The 27,081-nt window shown below is 36.3% G+C and overlaps 1 protein-coding gene across 10 annotated transcripts in view; it reads left to right on the top strand.

Annotated features, from left to right (window-relative positions):
- CCSER1 (coiled-coil serine rich protein 1) overlaps nt 1–27,081 on the top strand; it is a 633,522-nt gene that overhangs the window by 339,325 nt on the left and 267,116 nt on the right. For 9 of the 10 annotated variants that reach the window (XM_064711079.1, XM_064711081.1, XM_064711077.1 and 6 more), the window contains one exon: nt 21,259–21,342. The exons of the other annotated variant lie outside the window; for it this stretch is intronic. In XM_064711079.1, coding sequence (XP_064567149.1) covers nt 21,259–21,342 — 84 coding nt within the window. The remainder of the gene's footprint in view (nt 1–21,258; nt 21,343–27,081) is intronic. 10 annotated transcript variants of the gene reach the window in all.

Below are 27,081 nucleotides of genomic sequence, written 5' to 3'. Positions count from 1 at the left end.
GCTGATGGTAGGTACTTATATAAGTGAAGTCTTTCATATAAAACGTAGTTGCATCATTTACACAGCATGTAGAAAAATAAAGTTGACCAAAAATAGAATTTTCAAATTGTTCACTGTTTGTAAAATGTGCATTCCTTACACACATCTAGAGTGGTATACAAGGCACCTACTTATTTTAGTACTCTAAATATATTTCTAAAGAACTAAGGTCATAAAACTCTCTGTTCTGTTTGGAAAACTTGTTCAAGTCCATATTCCCTGTAGTATATATATTTTTCCTGTTGTTTAAAGCATAATCACTAAATGCTGTCAACTTTTTATTTAATAAGTTTATCAACTGAATTTTAAGATGCTGCAAGACATGTCCACATAACTTTGATGTCTCTGTCAATATATTGATATTTACAGTAGTTTCCCAAAAGTATCTTTCAGTTTTTATAAAAAGTTATTTCTATACCTCTGATATCTTGCTTAAAACATTGGATTTCTGCATGGTCTTTCAAGACACTTTACCATATGGCACTCATTGAATATTTTGAAAATCGTAAATACCTGCAACAACGTCTTTCAAAGAAGGTATAATAGCATGTGTATTTCTTTGCCTCTGTGCTTGGGTTCATTAATGCACATCTCTGGTATTTTCAGTGCTGGAGAAATAAAATTCAAGAGTCATTAAAAGTGTTCTGTTCAAAAAGGAAGCAGCCATACTGAACAGGAATGTTTTCTTAAGCGATGGTCCCAACTGTTGGGACTCAATACATAAAAGTAGAATTCAACAGCACTCAAACAATTCAACTGAAAATCTTCCGCATGTTCATGATATAACAATGTTCTGTTTTCAAGTGGTGTTGTGCTAGCAATTCTTTCCTTTAAAAAAACCCCTCAGGATTTTTCTAGCATTCCTTTATTAGGTGGCCAGGTCAAATTCAGAATGAAATGTGATAATCTGCTGCCTTTACTGCCAATGTCTTTACATAGGCGTGCTAGTGTACAAACAGCTTAAAAATACCAGAGCAGAAGTGGTGTCATGCCCTCAGAGATGTAGGGAAATGGTTCCAGCAAACTTGATGTGGGGATGAATAGCCATCACATGGCAACGAGGCAGTTTGCATATTGTGCATCTGCCAAGTGAGTGCTCAGTAATGAATGTCTGCTGAAAGAAAGCACGGACCTGTGATCCCACGAGGAATGTTTGATGAGTCTCAAGACCATCTGATCTGTACTTGAGATATAAATCTCTTTAACCTTTCTGATAGGGATGCAGCTGCAACCTGATACTTCAAACAAAATATATGTTGCTTTTTTGTTTGGTGAAAAGTTACATGATTAATGGATCACTGGGTTATCCATTTATCAAATAATATTTTGGTTCACACCATACGAATATAGTTGTACAGATGAAAGTCTGTTAAGTTATTGTTAATTTTGAAAGATTTTCAAAGCCAAAAATTACATTGTGAAAGTGCTTGGAATAACAGTCTAAATGAGCACAATTTCTTTTCATTAGTTAGCTGATAAAACTCAGATAACTTTGTCTGAGTAGACTAAGGAAATATTCTGATTTTTACTAAGCCTCTCCAAAAAAAGATGAATGCCCTTGTATTTGTTCACATACAGCACACTGGCATCTCTCTGGTTTGATCCTGTGTTTATTACAGCTTTATTAGCTGAGGTTGCATAGCATTAGCACTTTTTGGGAAGTTGTAATTGCATATTGAAATTATATATTTTAATCTAATTTTAATTTAAAATGTTTGAGCTGCTGAATTAAAAAGTGTTTTTTATGTGTACTTGAGTTGTAGCTGAAGTAATGAAAGATCCAAGTTTTATGCCTGATCATAAACTTGTAAATTTTAGAAATTATTTGCCATATTTTATGTCTAGCTGTGGCAGGATGTAACCCGAAGCATTCCTCACTTTGAAATGGTGCTGTACTTCATCTGATCTGTGTAATGTTCTCCCTCAGAAGTTTACAGAAAGCCACTCCACCTTCAGTATAACTCAGTCCATACATCCTCCTCACCTTCTCTCAAGGGGTGCCTTCCTGACACGGCTTTATGATGTAAAAGCCCCGCTTTGGCTTTCAGATCCATACTGAAACAATCAAGCTTCCTTATCCTGTCTTTTTGGACTCAAATTTAATATTTTGTACATCTCTTATCCTTTTAATTGCTGTAAAAATCACTACATTTTTAGTGTGAGTCTTTTACATTTGCTGTGTTTGGGGTTATTTCTATTTTAGAAACCTGAATTCTCATTCCATTTCTTTCTGGGCTGAGAATCAATGGCCTTTTTTAGTCAAGTTCTCTCATGAAAGAGGAAGTCACTCCTTGGATTAGTGTCTTCTCCCACCCCATTCTTAGTTAATTTTTATGGCTGTGCACTCTTTCATTGCCCACCCTGCAGGCTGTGCTCTTGACTGCAGCATTCCCTTTACTGGCTCTCCTGTCCCTGCAGCAAGTAAGAACTGAGCTTTCTTGTCGTGGTTTTCACCTCTGATACATGCAATTTGAGTTCAGCCTAAGTGGGACCTCTTCTAGCCCATAAATGCTATGAGATTAGTCCCAGCAGCCTGCATGAAACCCCACAAACCACACAAGGAACGTGTTGCCTTTTGTTGCAAATGGAAGTGTTTTGTTCTCTCTATATAAATTAACAAATTAACCAGTTTTACCAAGTTCTCTTGTCCTCTTACATCTATCCTTCAGCAAATTACTGATGTAAGTTATTTATTGGTCCATTTAGAAGATCTCTGTAATGAACAAATTTTTGGGTTTTTTTGGGGGGGGGTTTGTTTGGTTTTTTTTTTTTGGTGGTTTGTTTTTTTTTTTTTTTTGTACTATGCTTTTAAGAATGTCAGAACTGTTGGTGGACACTAAGACAGTGACTATCCTGGCTTTCAGCAGTGGAAAACTGAAAAATGGAATAAAATAAGCTATAGTTTCTTAAGCTCTGGATCTCGGTACTATTGTCTGATTAGTTAGGTGGCCCTGCAGTCATTCTGTGTTTAAAAATAAGTCAGATACCTTTTTATAATAATTTTCCCTGCTTTAAAGGAGAAGTGGGGGAGTAATCAATATGTTAACTCATTTTCTATCGCAAAGATTTTCATAGTGACATAAAGCACAGAGAATGTTTCTGCCAGTGCAAAAGCAATTCCATCTGGTATTTAATTTTGATTATTATATGAAGCTTGGAGTAAATTTGTATGATTTTCTGTCAGTTCTCTGTGGTGATATACACATTCCTCCATTAAATCACATTCATTATGATTGCCATTCTGTTGATACTGGAATATGTACTATGTAAAGCCATACAACATTTATGGAATCTTAACTAGTGAAGCTTGCATGAGCTGGTGATCCATCCTTTCTGTCTGAGGAGAATGTGCCCAATGTGTGGCTATTTTAAGGCACAGGTTGAATTGAAGAGGCAGAGATCAAGTGCTCTGCCAGCCACGTGTGAGATGGCTTTTATCTGAATCCAGAGACTGAAAATTATACCAAAACAATATATAATTATCGTAGCATTGCCCAGGGAACAGGAAAAAAATAAATGACTGGAAAATGAGGTGTATTTGCCCTTCTGTCAGGCCCCACACTTCTCACCAAGCATCCATAGTTATGGGCTCGTGTCTTCCTCATGCCACATCATTTGTTCTGACCCTTTATTTTCTGTCTAATTCTCGGCTTCCCCTGATGGGAAATGGTCCTTGCCTTATGTTCCTGTCCAGAAGCACTGTCTGCTCAAGGCCCAGTTGATCTTTGTGGGCTTTTTCCTAACTCTGAAATGTTGTCTCTTATGGTCTGTAACTTCAAATTCTTCTCTCTATCCTCTGCTCCCTTTTCATTGATTTGAGTCTCTTTTTCTGCTGGAACAGCAATTTTTCAATGGGTCTGCCTCGAAAAATTATTGAATACGTAGAATTTTTCAACTGTTGGCATTTTTTCATGTAGCCCTGACTTCCTTCCTTAAGCCATTATTTCTTCGGGATGATTTCTGCAGGATTGCATGCCTTTTCAAGGCAAGAATGAAAGATGAATACTGCACCAAGTTTCAGCAAATTACTTTCTTAGAACATCAAAAGTTCAGACATTTCATCAAACATTCATTTTAGATTCTTGTACAAGAAAATTAGTTTCTGCTTATATATAAAATCAAACTATTTACATTGCTGGATCTTTTCTGTTGTTGATTACTGTAAATTGGAGTGGAAAAAAAATTCAGGTTTTCTGTGGCATTTATTCTGTTTTTCTTTCATTTTAATCATATTTTGTTATCAAAAGCTGTCAACTTTACTTCCATTATTTTTGCTGACTTTGTCTAGCTTATTTTTTCTTTCATGATTTTTCCTTATTTGTTCTTTCATGTAATCTTTTTTTCTCAATGTCTGGTTTAATTCATTCTTTTATTACATTACTCATTTAGCCTTCTTTCACAGCTCCTCTCCTCACAGCTTGGAGGGTTTGTTTTTGCCACCACATACACAAGCCTGGACACTTAATAGACTTTTTGGTGTTCTGGGTCTGATAAGCAGGGGACAAAACATCACTTTGAAAATAAGATTAATCCTTTCCCATCCCAGTTTCAGCCAGCAGGTTTTCTGGTTAAGAAACTGTGTCTGAATTGAGATTGAGCTTTATGTATAAGTAGCCTTTAGCAACAGTTCATGAACCTGTCACTGGACAGGTTTCTACACCTCACATCAGCATCCAAATCCATTAATTTCTTTAACAGGCTGCTCTCTCTAAAATCAGCTGGTTTATAAAAGTTTTCTTGTTCATTTGTGTCATATATGTGTATTGAATTTTAGCACTGAGAAAGCCAGAATAAATTCAGTCATCAAACTCCCTGAGCAGCAAATGATGAGCAAATAACTCTTTTTCTAATAGATTAAGAATTTACTTACATTTGGAGACTAGTTTGATGCCTTTTGATGTCATTCATAGTTAATGCATATAGACTACTTTGCTTTTAATGGACTGGATTATAAAGGCTAATGGCATTCTTAAAGATTATACAGTAGTTGATTACTACCTGTGCTAAAGGATTTTCATTGTTGAGAGGTTTAGTAGAACACTGAAAGTAGGGTTAAACAGTAAATAATGAATCTAATAGTTCATGAAGAGTGAAATAATTTCATCATTTTGTCAACAGGCTTGATTACATACCAACAATGTTAAAAATTTAGGGATGAGAGTAAAGTAATTATAATTTATCCTGGCAGTAAGATACCTAAGAGAACACACATTGCTCTTGTGGACAGCAAAATGGGGATTGTCCAGATTGATCTTCATGATACATAAACTAAGGAGTTTGTTTCCACTAAATAAATTTTAAAAAAAATCTATGCTTCCCTTTTAATGAAAAAAATTGTCCTCTGGGGTTTTCATTCTGTTTGACACCTCTGTGAAATCAGTCTGGGTTTTTCATTTTTCTGAAAATTCTACTCATCTCTCTGCAGGATATAAAAAGTTGGTGTTCACTCCTGTAGGTGTATAACACAGGCTTTCTAATTTTCATAGCTCCATTAATTTTCCTAACACCTAGTACTAAGTGTTAAGCCTGTTCTTACAGGTGGGGAAAATACATTGGGCAAATCAACATCTGTCTTCATACAACTGTGGAGATATATAGAGGATGAAAATCTGATGACATGAATATTGTGGCAGGAGCTGTTGGTGAAGAGACAGAGGGTGAGTTTTGTGCAAAATAATTGTTTTGTTGGTGGTAGTGCTTGCAGCAGTGTTCACCAGGGCATGATCTGCTTCTGTTTACATGGAAGAAAGGCTGTGCTGCAGCTTCAGTGGTGTTATGTCTGGGTACTACATCTGTATTTGTTAAATATACAGGCAGACTTGTTAACCTTGAAAATTCTCAAGTTTTTAACAACAGCAAGCTATGTTCATGACCTTTGCTTGGTTCTGTTTTGCTTAAGCCTGTTAAAATGGAAGTAAGTATTCCAATGTTTTGCAGTTTGCTTCAAGGTGTGAGCATGCCTCACTCTGGCTTCTTTGTTTTCAGTCACAGGGGTGGTGTTAAGGTTTTCATAGCCTTTTACACGAGTTCTTGTTTTAGATATGGCAGACAGAAGAAACAAAGCTCTGTCTCAGTATAGCATAAAGGAGGTTTCTTTGTAGATGCCTTTTTTTAGTAGGCTGGAAACTTCCTGTGAAAATGAGTCATTCAATCAACAATGCAAGTAAATGTTACTGGTGTTTTTGGACATTTAACCTATGAGATTGAGAGTGCTTAGAACCATCTTTAAAGATCAGGACCCCACTGGGACAGATGTTTAATCATATATAGTAGATATGGAAGTCACCCCTGTCTCTAGTTTATAGCCTTAATCAAACTACTCGTCTGCTGATGTGAAAGGTGCTGAAGGACAGTCTCCAGCACCTAAGTAATTTTCTAAGTCATTTCTGTTACTGTTGTCATAGGATTTTCACACATCTGAGTTCTGGGGTGGGGATGAATGCAGTCAGATGCAACCATGCGTATTATTACCACAGCAAATTTCACACTTTAATGATTTTTTTTCTATTAGATTTACCAAAAACTTCTGCTCTTTTACTGCAAAATCAGTCATTTTATATTTCCAGGGATAGCATTTGACTTTTCTAGGACAAAGTTAGTGCAAATGGTGTATAAATATAGCAGCAGCTGAGGACTAATAGTTGGGTCTAAATTCTGCTTTTTTTTTTTTTTTCTGTCAGACTGGGAATCTTTGAATGACGGATGTTTAAAGCATTGACAAAGGCACATAGACTCACTGAGAGCTTACCAGTGCTCTGTGTCCACCAGCTGGAGTGAGGGCCATCAGTTTCTTTCATTCAGATTTTCATTTCATCTCCAATCAATGTAAATGTAACGGAGGAGAAATGTAACTGAGGAGAAAAGAAGCCCTTCCTTCTCTTTCTGGCTTTTTGACATAAGCTAATTGTTCTGTGGAATTTGAATTGAGCAAGAAGACAAAGAACTTTTAAACATCAAAACACAGAATTAGCTAAGTGAGGAGGAGTGTGCTTAATGCTAACAGTTATTAAACATATATATGCTAAGAAAATCAGGGTCCAGGTTAATCAACAGAACCTGCTTTTTATTTAAGCACATAAAAATGTGATCTTTAATATTTTGTCCTCGTTTTGCTGATAATTTTTAATTAATTCCCTTAGTTTTTTCTCTACGTCATTATGTTTTTTTATGGATGGAGCTCATGTTTGGGTTCAGACTTTCTAAAAAATGTATGTAGAAGGAGTATGAATTACAGGACACTAAGTACTTAAAAATTAATAAAGGTGAATAACTAAGATACTGTACATTTTTGAAGTGAGTCCTAAAGACTAAGTGGTAATAGAGATTTGTACACATTAGTGATATCATTTGGATAAGTCATTTGTCATGAACAGGTTATACTGATGAAAGATGTAGATAGTGTTCTCAAGAAGTATTTTCTTCACACATAATCAGATGATTTTCATATTATGTCATTATTGTGTACAGCATAGTAATTTTCAAAACATCTAAACAACAGGTTTGTCATAAGTTTATGTATTAGCTGTGCAAATGGTTTGGTTGCATAGCCTTATAAAAATAAAATATGTACAATTGTCAGATGACTGCCAAAGTCAGCTCAGCTCCTCCTACCTGGATGTGAAAGGGGATTGTGTGGTGGGCTGGGGTTGTTCTGTTTCTATTTTCACAATTTCGCATCTTCAACTGCAGAAAATGTTTCTCCTTACTTTGTATGATTAAAATACAAAATGTTTCCCCATTCACATGTTGACTAGATACTCATAGTATAGTTGCTAGGGATACTGTTGACCCTCAAAAAGATTATGTACAAGAGGGAGAAGCATACAACTTGTAACTGGTTAGGAAATCAGTATTAATCAATTCTAAAATGAGATCCTAAAAATTCCCCCCATCTGTTTCAATGACTGAAAGTAGACCCAGCAATCCTTTGATAAATACTTTCAATTTTAGGTTCACCCTACACACTCTCAAGTGTCTGGAAAACTTCTGGGAGTGTAAAGTCCTGGACTCCAAACCAGAATGGCTTAGGAAGACTGTAAAGTCCTTAATTATGCCTGATGCAGGTATAATACAGGATAAAGAGGATTAAGGAGTCTGAGAGCCATGACAAGCAAAAGATAATTCAGTTATGGTCATGGCCAGAAATGGAAAATGAAAACCTCAGTTTTATTCTGAGTTTTTTTCTGTTGTCCTTTTTGTTCAGCTTCCTCTTCTCTAGGATCACAACCATGACAACCGTGACCTATGTCAGAAGGCTTTTATAAGGCTCATTTCTTTAGTTCTGTGAGCTGCAGTAGCAGCAGCTGTCTCTAGGATAACAACACAGAAATGTGAAGTCAACCCTGAAGTCTGTGTGTTGGCTTTCTTTGTTTATTTTTATTAGTCCTCCATTTGTGTTGCTTACATGCAACATATTTGCAACCGGAATTTGAAAATATCTGAGAGTCAGATGCTGCTGCCCTGTCAGTCCTAGTAGTGTCATATTCAGCTAATAACTGGCGGAGTCCCTTTCTGCAGGGAATGTTGCTAAGGAATAAGGTTCTAGGGACATCAGTTTTCATACAAGAAGCAAAATAAAGATGAGCAGTTGCTCTGATGTGAAGTCAGAAAGATAATCTGTTCTTTTGCACTAGAAAATTCATGAGTAACTGGTATTTTGCTTGTGAAAATTTGAAAATAAATAATTACTTTGAGGTAGTGGGTGTTTGGAGTGGCTCAGCAACACAAGGCATGAAAATGTAATGCTATGTTTGAGAGCTGTGAAGCACTTTTTTTGCACTTTTTTTTTTTGTTTAGGTACCTTACAGTGGTGGGTGGGGGGGAATCTTCCAATATGCCACTCTAAAACCACCCCAAAATCATCTTAAAATGGAAAAGAATTCTTATCATTAAAAATATGCTCAGCCATAATTTGCCATACTTATGATATGCTATTGAAAATTTTGATCATCTCTGATCTTATGAACTATTAATTTATATATAGTCTCATGACATGCTCTGACCATGAATAGAACAGAGTACTTACAGGTATTGCCTTAACATTTGTATTAAAACAAATGCCAAACTCTTGATTAGATATAGAACTTGATAATGCTAAGCAATTTAGGCAAAATAAAACTAATCAGGAAGGTAGGGCTTAGGAACATTTATTGTTGCTTAGAGTGAAAGAGAGTGTAATTAAAATGATAAGGTAGTCATGATTGGAATAAATTATTGAGGTTTCAGAGATTACACCTTAAAGCATTTGATTAATGTTGAGAAACCTTGATTGTGAAGATGTTCTAGGCCTTTAAACATTGAAAAAGTAGATCCTAGAACATAATCATTTCTTCAGTGGGGCTTTTGCAGACTGCACAAAAGTCTTATGCTAATTTTCTATTTCTCTCCTTCCATATCTTCTCTACAATTTTGTCTGCATATTTTTATCTTTGTGTACAAGTATTTTTAACCTGTTGTTTATCTGCAACTTAGAATTATCAGAAAATGTGTGGAAATGTGTTTGCTAATCTAAAGAGTGACTGGGAAAAGCAGCTCACGTACTCCTGAAGAAAATCCAGTTACCAATTAAGATTTTCATTAAAATATTTGAGTCATAGTTAATTTGCATTAGGATTTATTATCTGAGCAAACCTGACCTATTAAACCTTCTAAATCTATTACTGTCAGTTAATGTCATGATTACAGGAAGAGCACATGGTGTGCCATGGAAACACAGCTGTTCCACCAAATTTTTAACTTGAAATCACCATTGTGCAGTTTATCACTGAATTATTAGGCACAATAAATTATTTTATGCTAGCCACTCTCATGTCCATCTTCTTAATATTTTCCTTGTCATTATAAGTGCCTTTATCCTTACAGGGTAATGAAAGGTTCTCATATCAAGTCTGATTACTACTCTAATGTTTTCGAGGCATGCTTGGTGATGAGCTTGGCATATGAAACAATTTCCTACAGTAATAAAGCTAATTAAAGTGGGCAGTCATCCCCACATCACTCTTTAATGAATTATAATGAGCTCATTAATCTATCCAGTCTTTCTCACCACATCTATTGACTATGCCTCTCTGGCAGTATAGGATAGAACACATGCCCAGAAAAAAAAAAAATGGATACTGAAACACATATATTTTCCCATTTTTGGCATAGAAACAGGACAAAGCAGAGGTATGCTTTAAGTGGAATATGTTTTTTAATAATCAGAATTGGAAAGGGTAAACAGCTAAGTCCATCCAATGGTAGTGAAGGAAGAATCATGCAGGACCTTAAGGAGGTCTAGTATTGCGCTGCAAGTGGTAGAATAATTAATGCTTCTGTGGCACACACATATCATGTAAAATATGACTTAGAAAAAATCTTCTAGTAACTGGCTCTCTGGCGAAACTGCCTGAAGAAAATAACATCAAGCTCATTTTTGGCTGAGTTTCTTGGCATTTTTCTTTGTTTTCTCAAAATGAGCAAAGAAGAGCTTGCAAGGTTATTTCATATCCAATTTCATAATGACAAATATTGGAGAATTAAGTGGTAAAATTTATGAGTGGAAAGAAATGATTCATGCAAATATACATCTAGAAAAACCACCTATTTTTCTTTGATTCTAACCCCACAACTTTCCCCATCTCTAACAAATAAAGTCTAGTAATAGCAAATCACAGCTAACTGATGGAGTTATCTGGATCTTCTAGCATTCCAATGCTCTTAAGTCAAATCCCACAGGCATATTTTTATATTATTTCATACACAGAATTTTATCTTGATTTGGCTTAGGGCATTGACGCATTTCTTTACATGGTAGCTCAGAACCAGGGAGAGCAGTTCTGTATTAGCATGTTTATTATGCTGGTGAGTGGTGCACTAATTATATAGACTGTGCTGTTTTCTATACTGGCCAAACAAAGGCAGGCATTTATAGCTGGTATTGTTTTGTCTGAAGAGACTTAAATTTTTGTAGTATCTTTGTAGTTATGCTCTCATAGGACAATCATTTTATGATAGCTGAACTGTGTCTCAGTTACCTGACAAAGCCTTGGTTCTGGCTTTTTTCCTCAAAAAAATTCATAAGGATAAACAGGTCTTGTCTTTTGTAATGACTATAATGTCAGTCCAGAAATTTTGTTTTCTGCATGTATGCAAAGTGGAATGTATTTAAAGATTGATATATCCGCATTAAACTTGCAGGGAAATGTCCTGTTGGTTGAACACATGTTTATTCTCAACTAAAAAATGTGTTTCGATTTAAGGTCAGTGAGTAATTGAATATGCAGTAGAGGTGGGAGTCATGCTGAATATATAGTCTAGTTAAGCTGGTTGACTTCACCACAGTGAAGTACATTCACTGTAATTCAGAATCTAATCTTGACTACTGATGAGAAGATAAAACCTCAGTGGGCCTAGAGAAGCAGTGAGTGTCTCAGCTCATTGTACTAAATGGCTGTAGGTGAGAGGGGAGATAGAGAGTTTTTATGTGGAAAAACAAATCCAACTGTGCTTGGCAAGTGTGATAAAGGCAGGAAACAATCTTCACGTTTTATATGTGTAAATTTTATGTTAAGGGTAGCAAGGTATTCTAAGCTATCAACGTGATTTACTGATTGGCTCACCAGCTCTGCATCATTTTGCTGTTCACTGATATTTTCTTTAAAGGGTCAGTAATATTGTATAGGATGTCTATGTGACAGTCTTTAAGCAGTAGTAAATTACAAGTTTTAAGCATAGAGGAGATAATGTTCTCTGAATACACATTCATGATGTAAACAAAAAGAATTGGTAGAACATCTGGGCTTTCATTTTATCTAAATATGAGAGTTTCTTTTCTGTGTCACTATGGTGGATCTAGAGAATCTTTTGGAATAGATTAATTAGGCTGATATACTCAAAGATTTTCAAAGAAAAGTGATTTGTTCTTGGCACATGATATCCACGCATGCAAGCATTTGTATATTTGATCCTAAAGACTTCCCTGGAACGCCATACTGTTTTCATAATTATAACTTCAAGCAGAGCTGGCTGGATCTCTTTCTTACTCTCTTGAGAGCATTTAATAAGATTGCTTCTGTTAATTCTAATGTACTTGGAAGATCTAAAAGCTAATTAATTGCTTTCTTCCTCCTCATCAAATTTAAAATTATTTTTATGTATTTTTATTCAGATCCTAAAGAAAAACTTGACTTGGCTTTAAAAACAGTAATGGTAAAATAAAAATGTGTTTTGTCCTTTTTGTGCACAAGATGTTGTTTTGTCACATTTTTCCTGACAGCTGGAGGAAACCAAGGTCACTATTTTATAACACTCCCCTTTCCTCCTGTCTGAAATTTTCTTGTAATTCCAGGAGGCAGGACAAAGAATATTTTAAAGCTGATAAATTGCATTCAGCATAAAATAATAATTATTGTGTCACATATACAAGCTGATAGTAGAAAACTGCAATGGATTCAGGAGAGGTTTGAGCTTAGTGGCCTGTGCTGTGTTGGAGCTAGAAGAAACTTTTCTATTGATCTCCTCACAGGGCAGCCAGGATCCAATTTGGACTTGTCTCCTTCTGTTTAGACAAATGAGATTTTGTTTAGGACATTTTTCTCTGAATATGAAGAAATACATTTACTGGTATGGCAGTAATGAAACTGCTACAAAAATGCTGCAGATTGGCAGATATTTTTACTTTACTGTTTTGTCATGCTGCTTGGCAGAAAGGAACTGACATACAAATGAAAAAGTGACTGCATTTCAGTTGTACATTAAATTATAAATGCACAAAGTTATAGATTTTATGGATATTCTTTCATGTGACTCAGTCTATGTGTATTAACATGATTAATAAGGTTGTTTACCTGTAAAAGTTTGAAGGGGTTTTGGTTTTGCTGATTCAACATTAAGGAAAAAAATTGGATATGAATATTTTATCCCTGATTATAATGAGAGTTAATAGGATAGTATTAAACTGCTGAACATATGGTTACAAACAAACTAAACCCCACCCTGATTACAGAAGGTTTTCATCAAATTAGGAAGTGCAGTGGGGTCTTGTAGAGAATTTGCAATGCTGAAAAAAAGGTGGTTAAGGCAGCACTCTTGGCTAATAAAATTATTTTGAAGAAAAACAAAAAGTATAATTAAAAAATTAGTGTTTGTTTCCACATCAGCAGATCCATCTGCAACATTGGGGGAGCTCATCCAAAGAATGAGTCTTGAAATGCCAGTTTAAGATATCTGAGAATAATAATGGAACAGCAGAGAATAGGAAGTCCCTTGCAGCAGCTACTCATTCTGAGACTGATATGAGAAAGGGTTGAACTGCTAACTCTTGCCTTTTATCTATTGCTTTGATCTTTGTGGCTGAATGTCAGATGGAAATAGACAACTGCTTTTTGTTTGTTGGGATTTTTTAAAAAAGTTCTTTTAATTTGAGTTTGTTACTGGTTAAATTAGCAGAAAATGTTCTGGAAAATAGATTTGCTTGGAGCATGAATGAATGTAATGCAGGAGGAAGAGCAGAACAGGCTTCCTGAGATTTTAATCAGACCTCAGAAGTCTGCTAGAAGAGTCATGCATGTGAATAAGGATGATCTGTTTTGTGTAGTTAACTCAATTTCCAAAAACCTTTCAACAGAGCCCTTTTAAAAATACAATGATGAGTAGAAGAGTCTTCTCTTGGATTAATGGCAGATCAGGAGTACAGTACAAAAGATATAAGTAGTCATTTATTAAAGGAAGAATTATACTTCTAGGAGGTCCAGAACTATCAGAATTAAAATGGAGTTTGAAATGTTGCAGAAAGGTATAATCATACTAAATGATGTAAAGATGAAAGACAGTTGAGATTCCATGTCAGCAGACACAGTGGAGAAGAAGGGGAAGAACAATCATATTTTTCCAGATGAGGAAAGAGAGCTTTCAGACATGGTGCATAGTTCCTTGAAAAGACCTCCTTTATTTTAGGACTTATCAAAATAATATTTTTTTAAAAAGGGACTTAAAGTTGAGCATTTATTCTTAGTAGAATCCTGATTATCTGGTTCAAATGAATTACACAGTCCAAGGGTGGAGGAAGGCTTTGGTCAGAGATGCAGAATGTGCTTTGTAAGGAGGAAGATATTTTTGCTGGTTTCAAACAGAGATGACAGTGGTTACAAAGTAAGCATGTGGATTTATAAAACAGTGGAAGTCATGGAGGAGATGAATAGGAAATATACATACCTAGTCTTAAGGAAACAGGAACAATGACATTGTTCCACAGCAGGTTGAGAACCAGAGGAAGGTTAGGGGATTTCGTTTCACTTGTTTTCTCTACATGAATGAAGAATTTATTTAGGAATATCACCAAAGGAGACACTGTGCTGTGTATGTGAATTCTGGCCATAAAGGGAGAACTGGTGGATTGATTATATTTGGAAAAAAATGCATTCATATCTTTTGTTATGCGCTTGGCTGCTATTCATGATTTCTGCAGGTTAGATATATCTTGGGCTTTGTGTGATATAATCATTCAGTATTCATGTTCTACAGTTTATTAATCAAGCTTTATACTTTTAAACTTAATACTTTTTATTATCACTCAGAAAGAGAGAAAACTTCAACTGGAATTAAACAGGATATCCAAATTAATTTGCTTAATCTGTATTTCAGAGTTAACGGAATTTGGCTCACTATGAAGAAAACATTGTTAATTTAGCTTTGTATTCATAAATGTCTGAAGTCAAGATAGCATAGCCTATGTAGTCTCTTTTAGTGTTACCTTCACAGTTGAATATTAGTTGAATTCCAGTGTTTAAATGGATGTAACTGCCCTAATTCACCCAGTAAAATATTTATTGACATGTTCCATGTAACTGAACTTAGAATATATTATAGTATTGCATAGGTATTTTTTTAGGATTAATCACTGTTATGTATCACAAGATCAGATCCTGTGTTCCCCAAACTCCATTTGAGTTCCTGATCAAGAAACGAAATAGAGAGTTGTTCCTTTAGAAGTGTCATTTCAATACTGGAGCTCTGTGGAAAGAAGATGTACAAAATGATGTCTTTTTCTGATATGGTTTACAAAGCTGATTAAAGATTTTATTTATTTGTGTTTCTTTTTAATGGAAAGATAACTTGGGAGTGAGACTCTGCATGTGCTAGGTCTAGATGGTCATGGGAGATTGCTCTGAGCTGTTGTGTTATGCTTTAATGGGAATTTCTGGAGCATGGGCTTGCTGTCGCCCTTGCTCTGGGCTTCAGCCACAGCTGGTGGGGCAGTGTGACATGAGAAGCAGGCAGGTTTAATGTTTGCATTGCCTGCAGCCAGCAGGGGTGCTCTTTGGGAGAGGTGTTGGGACTCCAGCCAAGACTAACTGGTCTGACAAGGCGCCAAAACAGCAGATGAGCCAGAGGAACAAAATCAATGTGCCTTGCACATGTGAAGAAATGCAGCCAGCCAAATAATTTCTCTCTTGGTGTGATTGAAAGGGATTGATGCAAGAGATATGAAGTGATGCTGTAGGTAGAGCTAGAGAGAGAACAGAAGGGGAAAAGTCACACTGTGTTTGTGAGGTGCCATGGGTGACCAGTGGCTTGGTTTTGACACATGAAAGAAATAATGCAGACTTGGTCTTGCTGCTAATTGTAGAGTCTTTAAGACTTTCATTAAAACAAGAGTAATGATAAACAGTGCAAGTACTCATGATCTGACTGAAAACCAATTTCTGAAAACACAATCTGTAATATCCAGCAGTCTACTCGTGTAATCTCAAATAGATAGATGCTCTTCCTTTTGTAAAACATGCTAACACAAATGGTGTCTCAGTCTGGAGAAAGATAGTAGCGCTCCTCTGAAAAATTCATCTAAGACCCACAAAGCTACTTGTTGCTTTTTTGATGTCAGGTGGTGTAAAGTGAACCATAGAAGATATCCACAATCCCTATCTAGACCTATATGCTGTTCACAGAAAAATAATAATAGTGTCCATATTAAACCTTGTGGTTTTTTTGAATGTTCCAGGCAGTTATCCAGAAATTTATTAATTTTTCTACATAGATCTGCTGCATAACTGAGAGGAAGCTTCAGCTGTTGTGGCATTTGTGTACTTTTCTGGACCTGATACTCAGTTTTAAATTTCTTAGTTTTGTTTGTTCCATGATTATTTTCTTAAGACACTCTATCCTAAGTAATTATTGATTTTTGCAGTGCCCTAAGTTGGTAAACACTCCATTTAGCATCTGAAATTCAGCACATTTATCAAATGAGCTTTATCATATTCTAATTTTATGGTGTTTCTTTAGAAACATATTCTGTTTAGTATCAGAGGAAAAGCAGTAAATTTACATCCCAGAATACTTGGTTAGTTCTGTTTATAGCACTTTGATTACAGTAAGCACAATATGCCTCTGTGTTCCAAATTATGAAGAGGTATAAAGTAAGTTTTCAAATTTAAAATGATTATTCTTTTTGGCACTTATGTATAACCTGCTGCAGCTGTCTTCACACACAGCACAATTTTTCATCTTGTGACCTGATCTGAGGAGAAACAGATTTGCTACTATGTTTAGCATTTTCCCAATGAGAAAATAGAAAATAGGAAAATACTGGCACTGAGATATAGCAATTGCTGTCTTAGCTACCAATTGAAAATAAGTAAAAAGGTGATAATTTGAAGAGTATTCTAACCATAAATGTATGTAGTAATAACAGGAGATCGATAATCGATAACCTAAATAACGGATTTTTTCTAAGTATCACAGGATATAAGTGAAGAAAATGATAGATATCTTTTTGCATACAGCTACTTTTACATTTTTATGAAATGTACTTGGAATTTAGTCTGAAAAAATTTATTATCTGAATTTAATAAAAAAAAGTAGTTTGGAGGTGAACTGTTTACGGATTATGCTGTCTAACAGTTTTCTTTAACAATGAAGTGTTAATTGACTTTTTATCAAGCATTTCCAGAGTCATGGACATCATTACTACAACTGAGAGTGGAATTCTCATCCTTTTTTTCATAGTAAAATAATGAACAGTATTCTTAAAAACAATGATAATAATAAAGACAATGTAATATGTAGTATTACATATGTAGTAAGCTCTGCAAAAGGGCCCTGTGGTGCAGGGCACAGGTATGCAAAGCTGCAGTGGTACAGGTATCTTATAAAAACATGCCTAGAGCTTAGATTGAATTATTTGGACTGATAATTTCATAGCATTCTTGTTCTTACTGGACTAGTAGCCTTGATAAAATAGTGGCATAAACTCATTTTGTGGCAAGATAAGGAATAGAAAGTGGCAAAGGGTATTAGTAAATAGAAAAAGTAAATGTCACCCAGCAGACTTGTATATCTGTGGACATTTTTTTTATTTTAATTGGCTTCTGAAATCAACTTTACTTATATGACAGTCTGTTCTTTACACTCTACAAATATTGTAAGGACTGAAAAAAGTGAGAGACATATTTTGTAGATGTGATCATGCCCACACTATAATTTGGCTTATTTTTCTAAACACAGGAATACATCAGTCAGGTGTCTGTTGGAATGTGGAGATAGCTAGGAGGTTGACTCTCACAGTCCCAGAGTATTCAAAGTGCATTTAGAAAGCCCTATGTTATGTAGTAGATGTTTTTTCCCAGGTTAGTAAGATTTAGTGTGGATTTAGAATGCACTGAGTGCATGCTCTCCTAAAAGCAGGCCATCCTTTTCAACTTGTTTCTTGTTTAATATCTGTTGCTGTGGCAATTCATTAGGAGGCAATACTGGGGTTTTGGGAGGTTTGGGTTTGGGCTTTTTTTTTTTTGGTTTTTTTTTTTTTTTTCTTTTTTGTACTCTATATCCCCATCAGACTCTATCTGCTATTTCTCATTTACCTTGAGAAGCTTATCTCAAAATATTTTTTGGACTTTCCACAGCAGCTTTGCCCTGTATTACAGTTTCTCAGCAGATAATGGAGCATTTCAGACCCCTAAGGAGTAGAGATGATCCATTCCTGAATTCACACCATCAGATATATATTGCTGTTTACCCACAGACTAATGAAAAGCACAGCATTCCACCAGTTTTTGCTGCCCTGCACACCTTTCCATAACGTGCAATTACTTTAATATCATTCATGCAATCCTTCCCTGAAATAGTTTGGTTCTTGCATGAGAAAAGGATTTTCTGAGCCTCTTCTCCTGCCACAGCTTTCAGTAGTTACTTTCTGGAGGAACTATATTCAGTGTTTTGGCAACAGTTTTTTTTCACAATATTTTTTATTCTGTTAGTGCTACATTCAGACAGGTGTCTGGGACGCTGAAATTGCCCAAACCTTTTTGCAGTCAACTGCCTATGTGTTTTCTTTCTTTTATTCACGCTCTTGCATTTGAAGAAAGATGGATGCCTCTGCAAATACTGTGCAGCAAAATGAGATTGTAACATCGTAATTCTACTCTGCATTCAACAACAGCTGTCTGCTGCTCCAGGAAGGCATGGTTCTGACGTGTGTAGTGGTGACTTGGGAAGATGGGCACCATCACTCCTTCCTCTTTCTTTCCCTTGCTTTGTATACCCTGCACAATGCCACATTTGATGGAATATTCCTTGCATCAGTTGGCTGTCTTGGCTGTGTCCCCTCCCAACTGCTTTGTGCCACCCCCCTCTCCTCACTGCAGTGGCAATACTTTAAGCAGAAAAGACCTTGATGCCGTGTGAGTGCTGCTTGGCAAAAACAAAATAACATCTGTATTATCAACACTGCTTCCAGACCAAATCTAACCTGTAGTGCCATAAAAGCTGCTGTGAAGAAAATTACCTCAGCCAAAATCATTGCAGAGTCCAAACCTGAGAGTCTCAAGCATCCCAGAAATTGCAGGGTGCTCTTTTACAAGGCTGCAGTGGCCTGTGCAGGAGTTGATGATAATGTGGGGCACTGATTTCCAAGCACCGTGTCCCACTGGAAGGGTTAATCAGAGTTTTGCTGAAATGAGACAATGTAAGGGAAAAACCTTAGCCCTCCATGCTTTGCTCCAAGGGTAGTTATGGTCTAAATTTTATGAGATAATTGTTGCAAGGAATGTGGCAGCTAAGTGCCTGAGCAGGAGTCCTTTCCTTGCTCACGTGAGGAAGATCCAGCTGGGCCCACTGCTGGATCCACAAAAGCTCCTCTGCTTTTTGCCAGGAGAGGTGCACTGTGGGTTTTAAGTCTTTGGAAGCTCTCTGAGGAGGAATCTTTCTTCAAGCTCTCACTAGTCCAAGGTAGTTCGGCTTTACCTCTTAGATAAACCTAGTGCCAAAGCTCATTGCAAAAATCTTTCCTGCTGTGGTTGAGGCGTGATGTTACAGGCCTCCTTGTGCATGCTTTCCAGAAGTTATTTTTGTAATTGTCTTGGCTATGGGACTTTGATGTTTTTCGTTTTCAACTGTGTGTTGTACTATTTTATTCTAAGTTAAAAAGAGAAATTCAGAGGGTAGGAACAGTGTAAAACTGCACTGACAGAAAGAACTCAGAACAAGGTAACAAATTTGAGGTACCATAGCTAATGCCCTGTTGTTTTAAAACCGTTTTGTTAAATAAAGACCTTGCTTTTATAAAATAATTGTTGCTGATACTTAAAACCATACTTTTTAGAAGCAGATATTTTTGCTAACAGTAATGTTAAATGCTTACCAATATCATAGCCAGTGCTGTAGGCTGTATTCTGGGATGCGCTAAAATTTTATTTTCAGCTAATGTGCCTAAACATGAATCTGCCAGTAGATAGTAAAATGCTTCAATAGCATATAATAAAGAAAACTTCCACGAATTTTTCCCTAGCAGAGATTGTTTTAGTTCTGGCTTTTTTATAAATTCAGAAGATCTATAGTAGTACTGAAGTAGTGTGCAAGCAGCTGGAAATGGTGTAACACTTTCTCTTGCAGTTATTTTAAATATTTAGAATATTGATGTGTATGTGTCTTGTTTCATCTTCCAATTCTGTTAGAGCAGATGATGAGCAATGAAATTATTTTGAAAGGATATAATTATTATCTTTTATGTGAGGAAAATGGGATCATGCTACTTTTTTTGTCCTGTATTTCTGTGTTGATTTGGATTTACAAACACATTAGTAGTGGCAAAGTGCAAGTTTATCACACTGGTTATGACCTTTAGAACCTCTGAACTCAACACAATATAAATAATTTCTGCACTCTTATACTGCTATTAGCTGATAACTAGAGGTCCAATTTTTTTTTATTTTCAGAACAAACGTTGTGAATATACCACCAAATTGCCAAAAGTTTTCTTGTCATATGGCTGGTGGTTTTCTGGGGTGTTTTTGTTTGGTTGGTTTTTTTGTTTGGGTTTTTTGTTTGGTTTTTTGGTTTTTTTTTTTCTTTCTATAATAGTATTCCAAATTAGTGAACTTCCCGTGTTTCCAGTAAGTGTTTCCATGCTTGAAGAATGTAAAAATAGAGTTGTTCTGTTACAGTTGCATAACCAGCTAGTTGGCTGGTTAGTTTACTAAGTTTTTACTTTTCAACAGTTCAGTCTATTAATTTGAATTTCTCCTCTGGGATGTTTATCAGAACAACACAGAACTTGATATTTCTTCCTCAGATATGGTGTTGAGACTTGCATGAACTCATGAGATTTCCTGGGGACTGCTTGCAGCCTGCTTCCTGGACATGGGTTTGGGTACAGTTTTAGCTATTAGGGTCACTTTCATGCAGATCAGATTCAGTACCAAAAATTATTCACTAAGTGGTAACTATATTCTTTCCTCCCTCACTTAATACCAGAACTGCTGCTGTTTTAACTGATGTGGGACAAAAGATGTATGGATGGGGAGTGTGCTTTCCTTTTCCTGTGTGTGTCTGTTGTGCTTTCTTTTTCATCTCTCCAAGATCAAGAGCTCTGCAATAATGCTCTAAATTGATACTTCTCTAATGTTGTTTTGTATGATTAAAATTACAACATTTCATAGCTGTTTCTCAAATGAAAAGGAATGACCTGATAGGATCTTCAGTAAAAAGAGTTGAAAGATTCAGAAAAAAATGAAATGGACTTCTGTGCAGGGAGCTATTCAAATTTCTATGCAATGTTTTTGGATACATTAATTTCTTTATGCAGAAACTTAGGAAATGTTATTGAAAATACCACACATGACAAAGAAAAATGGAGTTTCATTATTTGAATGTAATTATCTCACACTATGTGAAACAGCCTTTTCTTGTCATGAGCAAAGTAGAAGCGTTAAGCCTATTATAACATCTCTTTTGATGTTTTTCTAGGATGGAATAAAAGATGAATGCTCAGTGCTGAAGCTGCAGCTGAAGGAGAGAGATGAGCTCATAGCCCAGCTTCGTGAGGAGCTGGTAAGCAGAAGCAGTGGGGGGTTTTTCTGGGTGTTTTTGGGTTCATTTCCCTGATGATATCACTCCAAGACCAGATAATCAAGAAACACATTTTCACACCTGCTACAGAATTACTGGCCTAAGGCTATGTTAATCATTCAGGTAAACACTGATAACACTGACTGTACTTTTCTAGGGACTTGTCAGCCTCTGAAGAGGCTACCGTGCAGGTTCACGGCTTGTAAAAGTTTCTTTGAAGACATTGTGTTGACAGTTGTCTGATCAGAGGCAGATAAGCACAGTGCTGTATGCATATGCCAGAAATCTTGAAGGGCCATGCACATGCCTGATAAGTTGTCAGTATTTCTCCCATGAGCTGTTTTTCACACCTATGAGATTCTTCAGTAGAAAAGGTGTCCTGGTTTAGGGCAATTTTGTTAAAGAATCTGCAAAGGAGGGCCCCTCCAGAAAGCGAAACCCACACGGGCCCTCCCCCCAACCGGTTCGGGAAAAAATTCCTCGGAGAGAGGTGGAAAGAACCTGTTTATTTGACTGGCCCCGCATCCCCCAGCACACAAAATGAACAATACCCGATGACACCGCTTTGAGAAAGATGGCAAAATCAGAAAGTCTCTTTCGGGGGGTGGTTGCTCTGTTCTCAGTCCCTCCGGCGCTGGGCCAGCCGCTGCAGCCGAACCCTTGGTGTTCCCGGGTCCCAGTCCGGAGCAGGTTCGAGATGGTCACAGGAACAGGAGAGGAGAACAGCCCAGGAAGCAATGTGGACTGTTTAGCTAGAACTAGCTAATAAGCAGAGGCGAAAGCAGAGCAGAAGCAGAAGCAAGAGCAGAAAAGCAAGCCAGCAAAGCAGCAAGCTAAACAAGAAGGAAAAAACCAGCCCGATGTACGCTCTCTCTGTGTCCCTGATAAGAGAAACCCAAACAAAACTTCCACTCTTCAGAGCCGGTCTTAAAGGCACAGAACAGAGGAATGGGGATACAAGCGTCATAATGTCACCCCAGGACATTATAAGGACAAAATAAGGTTATTTTTTTTCTCCATAATAGATGTCTTTGCATAAGGTAATAAATATTCTTACACTTGCTGAACCTTTACTTAGCATATGAGCTACTAATGCTCGGCTACTACTGCTTTAAGGATTGACAAAATGCGTTCCAGTGACTAAAGAAAAAGACATGATTCAGCAATTACGAAATACTAAACACGTGAAAATGTGTTTTATTATTTTGCTAAAGCTGTGGTAAAAGAATTTTGAGATTCCTTTTTTGATGGAATGTAGTTAAACCATTCATATCTTCAGTATTCTCAAATAAACGAGAGGGAGTTTGCACCTCCTCGCTCACTGCAGAGGAATCCTGTAGGGCACCACCTTCAGGAAGATATTCAGCACATACATTCCTTCCATGAAAGCTGCAGCTGTGTGTGCACCTAGGATTTTGTTTAATCACCCTTTGGGACAAGGGGTTGTTTCCCTTATTAGATCTTAATTTGCTGATCTACCTCAGGGGATTTTTGTGCCTTTCTGTCTTTTGTCTCTCGTGCCTAGCTCAGAACTTGAACAGAATAAATTCAGGTCTAGCTATTGCTGCATTTTTTTTTATACTCACTAAAAGCAGAAGTACACTTTTATGCCAAATAACTTGAGTTTCAAGTTGCATGGGATAAATGTAATCGTGCCCAAGAGTGAAAGATTTCTTTGCTATATTTACATCTGCAAAAGAAATACACGTCATCAATATTCTTTGTTTTGTGTTTGGCTACATTAAGAAATGATGTATTGTGTAATTATTATCTAAAATTAAATGACAAAATGGGACATAGCGTGCATCAAACTTCTCCACAGTCCTGGAGCATTAATTTTATATCAGTCTAGTTCAGAACATATGCTATGTAACTGGTGGACCATTCTGTCAGTGTAAACTTACCCAGTATTGATACAGGGAACTGTAGCTCATTTACTGTTAACTGTTGTCAAAATTCATCTGTGTATACATCATTTGAAGGAAAAAAGACCTCCAGGGAACTGTCATAATAGACAAAAAGTACAACTTCCCAGGGCCTTGAAATAAGGATTTCTAGATGATTGAAAGTATCATGGATTTAATCCATTATTAATTGACTTCAGTTTTGATGCTCTAAGACTTGTAAAGGAGTGCAGGTGAGATTCTTGAGACCATGTTTAGTTGTTTGAAATTAACCTTTGAAAGGACTTAGTACATCTGATTTACTCCTAATTGAACTGACTAAAGCCAGGTTGGGGAGGTGAACATGACAGAAACTATTTTAGTTTATGAAACCTAGAAAAAAATGAATGGGAACACCATAGGAAAATAAGAAGTTGGGTTTGTGGGTTTTTTTTGGTGTTTTTTTTTGTTTTGGTTTTTTTTTTTTTCGTGCTGTGGTTGTAGGGCTTTTTTGTTTGTTTGGGTTTTTTTGGGTTTTTTTTTTGTGTTTGGTGTTGTTTTGAGTTGTCGAAGTACAGTCATAGGTGTGCTTTGTAAATCTCTACTGCATCTTCTGTGATACTGCATATCCAGTGCCCTTTTCTGGAGCTATCCTGGGTCCTGCCACCATGGCACTTGATGAAGTTGGCTCCTGATAGTGTGAGATGCTCTTAGAAACTTTTTTCAGTGTACTCGAGGGAAAGTAAGCTGTCTTTCAGAGCTGTTAAAAATTAATTAAATCTGTAATGATTGCCAGGAAATTCTGATAATGTTTTCCTAGCTTGCATAAAACTCACCAAAAATTCATGTGAAACATGCTTTAATATTCTGCAAATGCTGCATTTACTTATGTGTTTGTGAGACTGTAAACATTTGGAAAGTGAATGTTTAGAAAAGTTAAGAGCAGTCATTTGTGGCTAATGAAACTGCACATATTTTCACATAGCTGCAATTTATTACAGACATAGCACTTAATAGAAAACTAAAGCTTTTGTTCTAGTGTCTTGGGGCAGCCCATGTTTCATTTGTCACTCTGAATATGGAAATATAAAATTTTTAAATGCAACTTGCCTTTCTTGAAAGCATGGTGTACTGATGCTAATTCAGAAATAGCACATAAAAATGTATTTGAGTAGGAGTCAGTTTTGTGGTTTTTTAAGAAGTACATTAAAATCTGTACTTCCAGCATTCAAGTTCAGTGTTTGCATGTATATGTAAAACCCTTGTTTAGTTGGTTTTACTGCAGAACTCTTCAACTAACCCAAAGGGAACTTAAGGTAATTTTGACTGTGTGGGAGCATTTCCTTCTTGCTTTCCTCTGGACTTGCTAGACTTTTCTAGTAATTTTCTCCTCTGATTTTTTTTTCCTAAATTTTAAATACTTTTTAAAAAGCATTCCTACCTCATTTGAATGCATTATGAACAAGCTGAGCTGAGGAAAATGTCAATGGAGTGTGAGCTGATGAAGCTTCAGAACTTAGAATTGCTACATAGCTTTTTAAGGGGGAAAAGGCTAAATACTAGAGAAATAAAAATAGGGATTTAGATGCTCAGCTGCAATATCCAGGTAGAAAGGATAAAATACAAGGAGCCATCACCTGCCTCCTAATAAACAAGAAGAACATAGTCTCTTGCAGATTTTTATTTGTTCTCTTGTTTAATGATTATTAGAGAAATAAAGATAGGAGGTAGGGAAGTGGAATTAATTCCTCCATGCTTTCATTATCTCCTGAAAAATTCTTGCTTCAGAAATGTCAGATACCCCAACCTGCTCTGAAGATACCTAAACCTCTGCATTGAAATTTTCGGTTCAAATCACCACTTTTCTCAAACCTGTACTCATTTGTGAAAATATTATCCAGTGAATCAAATTAAGCATATCCATTCTGCAGAGAATGTGCTCTTCTTTTCTCGTTTCTTATTTTTTTCCCCTAAAATAACCAAAAGAAATAAACATCTTAGTTTTCTTTGGGCATGAAGGTATTTGAAACCTCAGCTGTCTCATACCCAGGTCTGCCTGCAACTGCATCTTTCCATATATTTTCCCAAATCGATCTTTTTCCACTGCAGTGTGTGCACTCGGAGTGACTTTAAGCAGAAAATATTTTCATGCTATATTGGCAAAAATAACTGACTGCTGTTTACAGTAACATTTATTCTATTGCTGTCATTGGTACAGCAACATTCATGCTGAAAAATGAGAGTTAACACCATTATCCTTTCAACCTTGATTCCCTGTGTGACTTAAGTCGTGTGTAGTGCCACCAAAATGAAAAATGTAGTGAGGCAGTTGGAGTCAATTCTGAGTGGAATTGAGGCAAAGTTAGGTCAGGAAATTAATCCCCCTTATAGCCCAGCGTTTGGGAATATTTTTCTGCCATGGAGGTAGCTCTTTATCAAATGTTCGACTTTCTACATTTACGGAATAGCAAGGTACAGTGCCACCTAAGTGGGCTTTACCTCAAGCTGCAGAAGTTACTGCTCTTGGGCTAGATATTCTGGAGTTAGCTCAACAAAACACAGCTGTTCTACTTTTATTTTTTAAACTTTTTTTCTCATCTTTTCCAATAATAAATAAGCTCTACCTCCCTGCCCAAAACGTAGGTTAAATGATTTGAGAGGGCATGGGACTTGTGCTGTGGTATTTGGGGAGGGGGTTGGTGGGTGATGGTTTTGGCACGGAATTAATTTTTGTATTTGTTTGTTTATATCCTGTATCCTAAATACACTGTATTCCTGGAGGGCAAGAGTGATGGCAAGCTTATCTGTTTTCTGTAGTTTGATTTCAATAATGGGCAATTAGCCAATTGCTCGATTTTTGAAGTATGGTGAGGATGAGTACTTGTTACTCAGCTTTGAAGTGTAACAGAAAACCTTAGATGCATTTGAATCCTGCTGAACTGTTTATGAAAGACACTTAGGTTAAGTGTAAAAATCACTTCAAAATGTAGTTATGCCAGTACAGATCCCTTGAGTTTTACAGTCTTAACATTACAGCTTGTTTTGACAGGCAAAGAATGAGATTCAGATAAAAATGTCATGAATGCATGGGGGAAATAATTTTTTAAAATGTTATGAAAAAGAGACATTTTCATTAGTCCAGGTTACTGTCTACATTTTAAAAACAGTTGTCCTTGAAATTTTAAAGAAATTAGATAGTTCCCATTTGAAAAGGGTAGTAGTCCTTATTTTTGGGAAAAGAAATCTAAATTACGCTTTACATTGATTACCCATTTGCTTTACATTCTGTTGGTTTGTAATATTATTTCATGTTGGCTGTTTTTATGAGAGGATATTACAGACCCATGGATAATTTTCATAAGAACCAGCATTTGTAAGTAGTTTCAAATCCTTATTCCTCACCATATTTAGGAAAAATTAGGAGTAGAAAAGAAATAGATTAGGTGTACTTAAACATTATTAAAGTGTCAGGCATCTTCCCCCTTTTTTTGCAGGAGAATTAATTCCACATATTCCAGAAGAGGCTTATCTGAGCAGTAATTACTCTCTGAATCAGTTCCACAAGACAGACATGGAGTGTGAAAATGGCAATATCCTATAACCCACAATGGGGATTAGGCTGCAACTCCTTGTCTACACCAGTCCCTTGATGAAAAGCTGCCAGTCAGATATGATCTTTAATATTCCTGGGCACTTGTAGAGGTGATTCTGCATATGAGTTTAAGTTCCTACTTCAAAACATTGTCATATCATAGTGTTTGGCATAGATAAAAAATACGTTATGAGCACAGAGTGTATTCCTGGTCTCACTGAGGCTCTGCTCTGGAGTATTTCATAA

This window comes from Zonotrichia leucophrys, chromosome 4 (assembly GCF_028769735.1).
Source record: "Zonotrichia leucophrys gambelii isolate GWCS_2022_RI chromosome 4, RI_Zleu_2.0, whole genome shotgun sequence".
NCBI lineage: Eukaryota > Metazoa > Chordata > Aves > Passeriformes > Passerellidae > Zonotrichia > Zonotrichia leucophrys.
Note: the sequence above shows the minus strand (reverse complement) of the source record. Positions and strands in the feature narration are given on the sequence as shown.